The 12,559-nt window shown below is 37.0% G+C and overlaps 1 protein-coding gene across 4 annotated transcripts in view; it reads left to right on the top strand.

Annotated features, from left to right (window-relative positions):
- Window positions 1-4,166: 4,166 nt before the first annotated feature.
- SLC4A10 (solute carrier family 4 member 10) overlaps window positions 4,167-12,559 on the top strand; it is a 61,857-nt gene continuing 53,464 nt past the window's right edge. For 2 of the 4 annotated variants that reach the window (XM_032231398.1, XM_032231381.1), the window contains exons 1-2: window positions 4,167-4,355; window positions 10,730-10,815. In XM_032231398.1, coding sequence (XP_032087289.1) covers window positions 4,169-4,355; window positions 10,730-10,815 — 273 coding nt within the window. In that variant the 5' untranslated portion in view covers window positions 4,167-4,168. Of the gene's footprint in view, window positions 4,356-10,726; window positions 10,816-12,559 lie in introns of all 4 variants that reach the window. The other 2 variants (XM_032231390.1, XM_032231372.1) reach the window with 1 other exon arrangement.

The raw sequence follows: 12,559 nt of genomic DNA, 5'->3' as shown, positions 1-12,559 counted from the left end.
ATGCTAGGAAAAACTTATATTACTTTGCTAATACATTTCAGAGAGCTATCTGGCTGGCTATGGATGAAATAGAAAGTAGGACTATATGATGCCATTCTGCATAGGCCTTTCTTAAAGCGACACAAACTATAGTATTGGATTAGACTTTTTTCCTGAAGTGTCATGATATACATATGCTCTTGAAACTCTTAAGTTGGGCATGAAGATGACAGTTGTTCATAAAAGTGTTGCTACATGACATCTCAGGTCAAAGAATGTAAGGAGAATGCACATATATTCTCCCTCCATGTGCTAATCCCACGAAAGATGTCAATGCGCTTACACAGAAAGCAAGCTTCTTCCCTCTGTGTCAACACCTGCACATTTGAAAGATTCTGCACATGTGTACTTGTCTGAGAGCCAAAACGTCATGCAATTGGATTTTTTTTTGGCTAATGAATATACAAATAAGATTTCTCTTGGTAGACATCCATGCATGGCCTTGACAATGGCACAACTTTGTGTTCTTCGAATCACATGGCCTCTTTTATTTGAACAAGACATAAAAGGATGACTGTCACATCAATACATGGCAAGCTGGTTTGTTCTGTAGACATACATAATTAAGAATTGTGCCTTTTATTCTGAGTACCTGTGCCTTTTTTTCTCAAATAATCAAACACTTGACTAATCCCATCTGCTTTTGACATCTGCGTGCCCTTCTTGTTTCACGCCTGAGTTTTCTTGGAAAAGTGGAATGGCTCAGAAAAAGGCTCATGAGCCATCCAAGGATTTTCAACAAAACCGTTGATGACTCACTCTGGCTATGTCAGAGGGGCTGTGTGACATTGTGTCTTCTAATGAATATGCAAACTCCTTGTGGTTTAATTAATGTTGATTCATTGGTTGTACTAAGAAACTTGCTTTTTTAAGTGTTACCATTTTCTAAAAATATCTAAAACTTAACAGTGTAAAATTTCTCTCTCCATCTTCCTTCTTTGTTTATTTCCCTCTTTAACTTTCTTACTGAAGAAACTGCTGTATCTATCCAGCCTATTAATTTTATATAGTTAATAATAGTGTACTCAAATATATAGATTATATATCTACGGAGCAACAAAAATTTTCATACAACGCAAAAATAGTATTGTAATATTTTTTTTATTTCAACATAACTAAAATTTACAAATATAAATTGTAACTGTTGCCAAACATCAAAATTTTGATCACGTGACCATGAGGATGCTGCAACGGTCGCTAAGTGTGAAAATGGTTGCTAAGTGTGAAAAATGGTAATCAGTTACTTTTTTCAATGCCATTGTAACTTTGGTCACTATACCACCTTTCTTGCCACAGTTCTTAAGTGAATAACTGCAGCTGATAAGTTAGTAGCATAAGTGAATCTGGTTTCCCCATTTGACTTTGTCAAAAGGTGATTATATGACCCCAGGACACTGAAACCATCATAAATACGAATCTGTTGCCAAACATCAAAATTTTGATCGCGTGACCATGAGGATGCTGCAACTGTTTCTAAGTGAGAAAATGGTCGCTAAGTGTGAAAAATGGTCATCAGTCATTTTTTTCAATGCCATTGTAACTTTGGTCACTAAGCCCATTATACCACCTTTCTTGCCACAGTTCTTAAGTGAATAACTGCAGCTGGTATTTTGTATTTTGGATAGAATCTTTTTTTAAATAGCCTAAGACAATTTAAAAAAAGAATCCACACAGAATAAATTGAAGTAAAACATTTCAAACTATTCTTTCTATGCACAATATATTTCAAAGTATTGTGCATAGAATTTCTAAACATGGTTTCATTTCAATTTATTTTGGATAGAATCTTTTTTTAAATAGTCTAAGACAATTTAAAAAAAGAATCCACACAGAATTTTAAAAAATCCTATGCACAATAAATAAAATATTATTTTAAAATACATTAAAAAAAAAGAAAAAAAGCCCAGCTCACTTACCAGCAGGCTTGCACTCCAAGTGTACCCAGAATGATGTAGATGTTAATACAAAGAACTGAGCAAATTGAAATGGTGAAATTAGTCAGGGAAATATTTTTGAAAGAAACTTTGCCACCATTTTTAATACACGAGCAGACCTCCAACCTCCGTGCCCCTCCCCTCTGGAAAATCCAGGAAGTAACATTTGCAACCTCTCTAGCCAAGTGTTTCCTGCAGCTCTATGGTACTTGGTCATTTTTTCTTATAAAATGAGGTAAAAGGGGCGCGTGGGGGGGTCCGTTTTGTTGCTTTAAAGTTTTAATATCTTCAATGAAAGTACTGAGACAGAGAGAGAGAGGTTAGACAGGGTGTCTTTTGTCTTGCCCCGGTTAGGATTTCTTAAGCAAATCCACTGGGCTTTCAACATGAAGCCAGAAAATCGGGACTTTTTTAAAACAGCCCGGAACACGGGACAAATTGTTATAAAGCGTGATTGTCCCGCTGAAATCGGGACGTCTGGTCACCTTACTAATTATCCAATGTCTATTGTATAGAAATGAATTTTGCTTATGCTTAGAAAGACAGGGAGAAATGTAGATACCAGAAGCTGATCTGGACATATTTATTTATATTTCTTATTTTTAACTGTCCATTCACCCGTGAATACCTGGTTATAATTTTAAAACTGATTGAGAAACGCTGCACTGTTGATGACTTTATGTTCATATCTATTCCTCCTTTCAAAATCCATTTTCATGTGTGAAGTTTAAATCAGAATTGAGGTTCCATAGCAAAATTCATTTTATTGCCCTGACTAGAGTTTGGGCAATTTTATATCTGCATAACCAAGAAAGCAGTTTGAAGCAACTGCTTCTCAAAAACTGCTTCCCCCAAAAGATGCTATCTCATCATACAGTTTGAAAAAAGTATCTCCAATAAATAGTTGCAAAGCAGTAGAAGCAAATCCAGTTTGAAGTGAGGGTGGAATAGTGATTAATTCTTACCCTGCTTGCTTATTTTGTTTTCTTTAAAAAGCCCATTCCCTGTAATTTTTGTACAGCAAAAAACCCACAGTGGGAATGCCAGCAGGTGGAATAAAAATGATGTGTGAGGAAAGGGTGAAATCCTACTTCATGGCTTTCTCTAGGCCTTAATCCCAATGTCTTGACTTTCTATGGCTGGTAGCTTGATTACTCAAATGCTTACATAAATTTGAATAGTTGAATGTGGAAGTGAATAGCAAACTTGGTCTGCCTGTTTGCAAATTCTTCTTATCCTTTGTGTTCATAATCATGGTTATAAAATATCAAAATACCAAATACCAGTACCAAAACTGGTATTATGAGGATAGAGAGGTCTGGGAAGACATCTTGTGGAAACCTTATTGCAGGTTCACTGAGAAACAAATGTAAGTAGAGGCCTCTTTAAAGCTTCCCAGCTCAATCCTGGAAGGTCATTGACCAAGGAAGCCTGAGTGGTGATTTCAAAGGGTACCTTTCACACTTTTTAAAAATCCCTTTAGCTCCCCTCTGGAAATCTGAACCATCAATACTAGGTATTACTTGCAATGATATTTGCATCACAGTGATAAAATCTGTTATGTATAAAAGGCAAATACCACTCCCTCATCATGAAATCTCCAGAACCGTAAAGCCCACAAACTTGAAATTTGACACATATGTTCCTCTTGGCTTCTAGGTGCTCGCTAAGAAAGGATTTTTCAAAATGACCATCAGATCATTAGTATTTTTTATACACGTAATTAACATGCTCTGATGCTAAGGAGATCTACTCCCTGCCCCCACCTGAAAAGAACTCTGTTCCAACTGTCAATTGCCTCACATTCCGTTACCTCAGTTCAAAGTGGCAGATGTATTACTCCTTCACTCAGGAGCGGTCTGGGGCTCCTTACAGTACTAAACGTCGGTCCCTCACCAAAATGTCTACAACTTCCACCTATGGAATTACTTCCGGACTCAAGGTGGTGGGAGCGATATTTCCTTATGTGTTTCAATCACTGACCACCACTGAGCCAACAGATTGTGAACCAAATTTCTCCTGCATAGCCCGATCACATAGTTTTGTCGTGAAGCACAGGTATCCAACTAGTCTCATATATAAGTAACAGATTTGACCAAATGCTTCAATTGAGAATCCATTGGAAATGTGGTTACTTATTGCATAATTGACTCAAAACCCAAAAGATCTTTCAATTGCTGTTTTATTTTTCAGATATGATTCTTGATCAACAAGTAGGGTCCGGACAACTCAGTGAAGATGTTCGCCACAGAGTCCACGAGGCGCTACTCAAACAGCATCACCATCAGAACCAAAAGAAATTAAGCAATAGGATCCCAATAGTCAGGTCCTTTGCTGACATTGGCAAGAAACAGTCTGAACCCCATTCCATGGACAAAAATGGTAAAGTGTCATGTTAATTAAGTAATGGTTAATGTAGCTTTGATACAATGGATTTACCAAAAACTGTGATTTATGCCACATTTTAGGAACGCAGTGGCTCAGTGGCTAAGATGCTGAGCTTGTCGATCAGAAAGGTCGGCAGTTTGGCGGTTTGAATCCCTAGCGCCACATAACGGAGTGAGCTCCCATTACCTCTCCCATTACCTGTCCCTATACCTATTCAAGTAGAAAAATAGGGATCACCTTTGGTCAGATGATAACAGCATTCTGTGCGCCTTCGGCGTTGAGTCATGCTGGCCACATGACCATGGAGACGTCTTTGGACAGCGCTGGCACTTCAGCTTTGAAACGAAGATGAACACTGCCTCCCAGAGTCAGGAATGACTAGCACATATGTGTGAGGGGAACCTTTATGTCATATTTTGATTTTAAATGGCATTTCAGTCTTCTTGTCCAACACATGCATTTTCTCAGGTTTCCTTCCCTAACTGTGGGGAATTGGAATTATAAGGGATGGTAGCAAATCTTTGACAGTGGCTCTGAAATTATAGAGTAGGACACCTCATAAAAGGAAACAATTTACAGGCAATCAGGAAGGGAAAGCGTAAGTTTTTCGTACTGATGTGCAGGAGCTTAACTGGCTTCTTTATTTAACTAGTTGTTTTTACAGAAAGATATATTCAGCAGTTGCTGTATACCTCGTTGATTTTAATGAATGGATTTAAATAACATTTATACATTCCTAAGGCTACTTTCATCAATTCAGAGTTTGAGATAAAGTGAGAAGAGAGTTATAAAAGAAAAAAAAGCAATCATTTTTGTGGGGTTATGTAAGTGTGTCTGTTGTCACTCCATTTCCTAAACAATTATGAGTTGCTAAGATTAAGATGGGAAAAATGATATTTTCAGAACAAAGCAAGCCAATTATCCTGACTTCAGGAGACATAAGCAATACATTTTATAAAATCCCTTATGAAAAAGATTTTGCAAATTAGTCATCTTTTGTCTTGAAATAAAGCCTTTAACCAAGTCTGATTTCTTTGAGACTATTTCAGGTAAGGAGGTTCGGAACTGTGCCATATATGTCTTAAACATTCCCCCCCTAAATAGATGCCTTGCACCTGTGCTAGAATACAATTCCATATTTAACTTGCTCATTGACTGCTCCTTAGGAATGATACAAACTCTGGATCAATATATTTGAACAGTACCAATCTATTTTGACTCATTTTTCAGTAACAATGATGAGTATTAGTAAACTAACATTGATGCAATTACATTCTGTTAACAGAATTAGTTCTATTAAGAATCTGTTAGCAACAAGGATTTGAGTTGGTTATATTTGAGTGCAAATTGTAAGAGAGGTCAACAGATTATTGTCATGACTTTAGTGATCAATATTTCATAACATTGGCCATTAAATAAGCAATACTTTTGATTCAGTCACAAGAAAGTTGATAATTCCCTGGGTAATCACATTGATGGATTACAGATTAAATTGATTAAATTACAGATTACCCCAATCTTGCTAAGTTAGAGTTATGGTCTATGCAATGTAAATGAGAAGTATGCCTTATATTCCACTTTGAATATTTTCAACAATTCTGACTTTGAACACTTAGCAATACATTCACCCTTCAAACAGCATCACATGCAATAAATCTTTTTTGAAGTAAAAAAGAGTTAGGGATATTAAATTTCTGTCATTGCATCTTGTTTATTATTATTACTTAGCCGCTTAATTTGAGCATTGTTTAGAACCAGTGCATCATCTGGGTGTGGCTTATATTAATGAAGTCAGTAGATGGAGTTTTTTATGACCCAATACTAGGTAAAGGAGAAACCTCTCATAAATGTTCTTGAATTCATTTAAATTGGACCATCAAAGCCCAGATTGTTTATAATGGAACTAGAGGTAGCAGAAGCCATCTTAACAAGGACAAAGATGCAATTCCCCTATACAGAACTATGTGTGAATCAGTGGTGGGTTCTGGATCCCGGTGCAACTGGTATGGTGCAACGGGGCCGGGCGCCCACCATGTGCACATGCGCAGTGCGTGCATGCGTACGGACTGCCTGCGACGCTCCAGCTGCTTGGTGGAGTATTGCGCAGGCACTGTACACTCCATGTGCTTGTTCAAATGCCCCAATTGGCTCAAATAGTGGTAAGCAGAGTGGGCGGGCAGGTGGGCCCTCCAGAGCACTACTGTACCGGAACGGTACCTGGTGCTCCCAGCAGGCACTGGTACGCCCATACCGGGTGTACCGGTTGTATCCCACCACTGGTGTGAATGGATATAGCAGCACATTTTGTATTTGGTGAGATCAGTTGTGGGAAGGGGGATTATGTGAGATAATGAAGTAACAGATTAACACAGTTGGAAGGTACCTTGCAGGTCATCTAGTCAAACCCCCTACCCAAGCAGGAGACCCTACATCTGCCTCTACCTAGGATCGAACTCAAGGCAGGCCTACACAAATAAAGCTGTATTTGAGAGAACCCCCTCCAAAAAAAATCAAACAGCATTTCATGAATATATTTTCTTTCTAAAGAGTTATTTATATGGGGTAACCTATAGTTGCCTATTATATATTCCATATTTAGCAAAATTCCATAGCCTTCCAATTATTTTATGGCTGAGCTGACAATATTTTCTCTGGAAAAGCCAACTTGGGGAATGGATAACTTGCATTAACCAATGCTATCTTTTCTACTACAGATGAAAAAAATTGCATTGATAAAAGCAAGTCCCTAGGTTCCTAATCCAACCCTTTCCATGATATCCTAATTACTAAGGACATGGATGATTTTCTTTTCTGAATGGACTGTATCTTGAGGGAGCCAAACTTTATTTATTTACATATTTATTGATCAGATAAACAAATATATTAAATGTAATATCAAATTTATCAGTAAAATATATCTATTTGTTTATTATATGTAAAAGATCGTATGATCATTTGTTTCCCGCAACTTCAGTAGTAATAGGTATTTCTTTAAAGTTTCTTTTGTAGTTACATATTTATTTATTTACATATAAATAATGTCCTCCCCTGTGGATAGAGTAGGTTTCACATTACGGGCTTTGTTATTGGTTATTGTTATTGATAATGGAAGTGAGGATAAAAAAATACTGAACAAGAATAACAGACCATCAAAACTATGACATTTTTGATTAAGATGACAGTCTTAATGTAACATTGTCATCCTCAGCCCTGTCTTCAATTTCCATGGTTCTGGGAAGCTATATCAGCAGAGGTGGCTGCTGCCGGTTCGGACCAGTTCGGGTGAACTGGTAGTTCCAACCACCAGCTGGGCCAACTCACTCTCCCCAGCGCTATCATGTCCTGTACATCTCACTGATGCTTTCACTTGCCCCGCCCATGCAGCCCAATTTATTTCCGTGCCTCACCCATTCTACTCACTGTGGCTGCCAAAGAAGCTGCTGGAAGCCGCACACAGGAAATCGCTGTGTGTTTAAAGCTGCACACAAGCTCACATTTTCAGTTCTGCACTAGGCGAATCGGTTGTTAAATTATGTGAAGCCCACCTCTGTATAAGAGATTACGATATGCCACTGACATATTTAGATTGCCCTACCAGAATTTTTTACGTCTTCTGCTGCAAGTTCCACCAAAGGTGTAATCAATCCATGGAATGTTCTTGTTTGAATGCTGCTGGAGGAAAATTCTATGCTATTTAATAGTTCTAGTTTGTATTCCTTAAAATTTAGGTGTTCCTGGCTTCAAAATTTCCACAGCCTGGTCACTCTTTCTTGTTTTCTCACTCGTTCCCCTCTGTTCATCCTTTTCAGTTTTACTATTTCTTTTCACAGAAATGTTCTCGTATTACTACTTTGAAATAAATATTCCATCATTCTTAAACCATTCCCACTTCATATCATACCTTTCCTTCACCAGAGATTTCCTTGTTCACGAATAATAGTGCACGATCTAAACCAGAGTTTTTCAAACTGTGTTTCATGGAACCCTACTATTCTGTGTGAACTTGGCAGGAGGGTTCTTTGAGAGATTGAGGACAAGAAAAAAAAAGTTCACTAGCATGTGGCAGGTTTTTTTTTTAATCACTAGAGCAGTGGTTCTCAACCTTCCCAATGCCGCGACCCTTTAATACAGTTCCTCATGTTGTGGTGACCCCCAACCATAAAATTGGTCTCTCGGTTTCTAAGACCATTGAAAATATGTGTTTTCCAATCATCTTAGGTGACTCCTGTGAAAGGGTTGTTCGACCCCCAAAGGGGTCCCAATCCACAGGTTGAGAACCACAGCACTAGAGGTTTGCCTCTTGATCAAGATTTCCTGAATATATGTTTTTTTCTAACTAACAGATTTCGCAGTCAGAGAAAGTTTGACAATCTCTGATCTAAACTCTGCTGTTGTGCATGATCATCTCCATGTTCTTTATTTTGCTATATCTTTATTGTATCTGTCTCTAACAGGCTCATCCCATCTTTGTCCTCCTTCATCTCTAACCTTTGGGTTCTGTAAACTCCTTGAAGGTCCAGAGGTAGTGTACTATAAATCTATCTTGCATGAACATTAGGTCAATTCAGATATTCACTCTTCACATCAGCCTTTTTTAGCATAATGTGTCTTCATGATTAATGTAGACAATCACTTTCAAGGTCTTCATGGCTTTTTTGCAAAAAGGTATCCGATTTTTTTAATGGCTTTTCCACTCTAGGCAGGATAATTTTCTTTGGTAAATGATCTTAATATTTTTCTAATCTGAAAAGTATAGATTAGAAATGGATTGTGCTGTCAGAAATATTTTATCCGTCATTTTATTTATACACACATACACGCAATAAAATAAAATTGGGGAAAAGTCTGAATGAAAATGTAGAGTGGACTTGGACAATGAATATCTCTACTTTAGCACTAAAACCTGTGTAGATTTTTTAAAGAAAAATAATGATTTCTGGGATCATAGTTGAATGAGTTCACTGCATTCAAAATTCCTACATGTCCCCCCCCCCACTAAAACTACAGCTCCCACAAACTCCTTGGGAGAATGAATGATGCCTGAAGAGTTCAGTGCTTCAATCTTAAATACTCCTGGTATGAATAAGCTCTATGCAATTTTGTAAGGAAATATGCATCTTATTGCAGTATAGAGATGCCTTCTAACAGTGATTCTAGGAAAATGTATTTATTGCACTAGTAACAGTCAGCTTTCATTTGATTCATATTTTACACATTACTTGATCAGGTACACGTCATATAGTTGGGATTAGATTGTATGTGATTCAGTCCATCCCCTCCCCTTTGCCAGGATTTGAATTATTAAGTTTTATATAAGGCATTTATTGTGCTTTATATAGGGCACTTAGCTTCATGAGATATAATGGATCTGTTTTCAGGATTTGCAGGAAGTGGGATATATGGATAAGCTTGGAAGGAATAGCTTTCCTTATTAGAACTCTCAGAATAGAGAGATAAAGTCATTACCTTATGTCACAGGTCTTCAAACTTGGCAACTTTAAGACTTGTGGACTTCAACTCCCAGAATTCTCCAGTCGCTATGCTGGCTGGAGAATTCTGGGAGTTGAAGTCCACAAGTCTTAAAGTTGCCAAGTTTGAAGACCTGTGCCTTATGTCATGCTTTTTATATTCAATGTTCCATGACATCATCACCCAAGAGGGGTGACTATTTCAATAATTATTATTTTTTATTTTTTTTATTTTTTTTTATTATTATTTTAATCCCGCCTTTATTATTTTTATAAAGAACTCAAGGCAGCAATGCCTATCTAATACTCCTTCCTCTGCTTGTTTTCTTCCAGGAGGCATTAAACAACCAATTTCACATTCACTATTTAAATACAAGTTGAGTCGTGAGCTTTAGTAAATGAATAAAGTAAAAGTTTAGCAAACTTTTATAAAGTGCTGCGTATCGCAAATAAACTAAAACTTTTTACTCAGTTGGCCCTATTTATTTTCACTAAGTTATGATCAATAAAATGTATTACTTATATATGTAGTAATAGCCTGTACTTTGCAACATAAAATGTTTTGTATATAGATACGACGTATATGAATCTTTTATTTAAATGTCTCTTCAGCAGAAGGCCCTTTCAGGTGGTAGCACCTAGCAAATCTTCAACCAATTTGAAAAAGGCTAAGTAGAATTTGCCCTGATTATTATTTGAATGTGAGACTAGATTGGGAAATCCAGCACTATAGACTGATATTTTTTAAATCATTATTTATCTATTGTTACCAACCCTTCTCTGAGGTTCACTGGACTCAAGCTAACTCAAGGGAGAATTTACTTTTTATCTCGATTGACTGTTTTATAACAACAATACAGAAAAGTGTTAGTATTCTGTAATAACAATTTTTTCCAGCAGGTCAGATTGTTTCCCCACAGTCTGCGCCAACCATTGAAATCAAAAATGATGTCAGCCGAGAAAACAGCACTGTTGACTTTAGTAAGGTAAGATTGTAACATGAATCTTGGAATGGTAAGAGTACAGCTTAGTTCTGGCAGTAAAGCATGTTTCATTTCAGTGTAATAAATTATAACTGGCCGTTGTCTCATACTACATGCATTTTATGTAAATAAATGGAGTGGGATACATTTAACCATTTAAAACAAAGGATCCTTTTTTTAAAAAAAAATGGTTCATTTCATTCCATATCACTGTGAAGACATCATTAAACTTTAGAAGAGATGAAAAGCTATGTTTCAGTATCTGAACCAAAAAGTCTTTGAAATAATGTGGTAGCATTCTCAAGCATTTCCCATCTCTGAAAATGAAACGTGGGAACAATATATTTAAGACTTAAGGCAGTGGAATTCTGATTGACTCACTCATCTTTTCCATACTGTCACTACAATATTAAGGTATAAAAATTGCTCTGTGTGATTTCTGTGTGAAGGAGCCAGTTAATTTCTGTTTGGCAGCAAAATCCTGGAAGTCCCTTGATAAAAGCTCTACAGCGGAGGTGTCCAACCTTGGTAACTTTAAGACCTGTGGACTTCAACTCCCAGAATTCCCTAGCCATCCATGCTGGCTGGGGAATTAAAGTTCACAAGCCTTAAAGTTGCCAAGGTTGGACACTCCTCTCTACGGTAAATCTTAATCCATTGAACTTCCTGAATATTTTGTTCATTGACAGCTGATGGGTATTAATAAACTATCAATCCAGAATATAAAGCCCCTACATTGCATACATGAGGATTTGATTCAGTTTAGCCATTTCTAAGGAAAGCTGGAAAAGATTCTGCTTCAAATGCAGAAGAGTTATTTATCAGTATTTATAAGCAATTTATAAGCTTATTTATAAGCTAAAGAAAGAGAACCATAAATTGCTAGAAAAGAAATGTTGCCACTAATTTGTGGGTCAATGTTTAATTTAGGATTTGCAGGACAGAGCCAAAGAACTATAACATCAAGGGAGATGCCAGCATGACGACAAACTTTGAAGAAAGTTTATTAAATTGTCCCTGAATATACTCACAGCACAGGGGGATCTGCCCCAATCAGATGAGCCCAAATGGTGAGGATGGTCTCTGGATTTTGACTCATAAAGGAGATGCTTTCATTGGCCAAGCCTTGAAACCTTTCTTTCTCCTTTCATCCCAAAGTTGCTTAGGTTAGGCATCAGCAAAGGAAGGTTAGATATTAATGAAGATTAAGTATGCAGCAGGTACTGGACCCCTGCTATGACAAAAGAGAGAAATAATTATTTGATTGAGGTTAGAGCAAAAAGTTTTTTTAAGCCACAATTTGCAAGAGTAAATAGGAAGAACTAACTTGTCTAAACAGCCTCTCTCTTCCAGGTGTTAATTGAAAAATGCAAGGCAACAACAGGGCAATAAGCTCCGTGTGCTTTTTCCTTTCTGACTTCTGCCAAGTTTTTACTCCTTAAGTCAGCTTTTCTAACGGAGCAATTAGACCAGCCATTAAGATGCCTCCCTATAACTTATTCTTATCCCATAACTTACATAGTTAGACCTGTAAAATATACCCCAAATATTTAGCCACCAAACCATCGTTTCTGTGTTTCATTTTCAGAGTATTTGTGGAGATAGCTTCCTGTTAAATTAGAAAATTGGGAAAGAATCTTCTGCTGACTTAGTGTTCAGATTTATATTGGTTCTAATATATTCTGTGACATTTACCCTTTGGCAATATAAAAACTATTTTTAATCATGTACAAAATCTCAGGTTTTG

Source organism: Thamnophis elegans, chromosome 1, assembly GCF_009769535.1.
Source record: "Thamnophis elegans isolate rThaEle1 chromosome 1, rThaEle1.pri, whole genome shotgun sequence".
Lineage (NCBI taxonomy): Eukaryota > Metazoa > Chordata > Lepidosauria > Squamata > Colubridae > Thamnophis > Thamnophis elegans.
The sequence above is the reverse complement of the archived record's forward strand: the minus strand, read 5'-3'. Positions and strand labels throughout refer to the sequence as shown.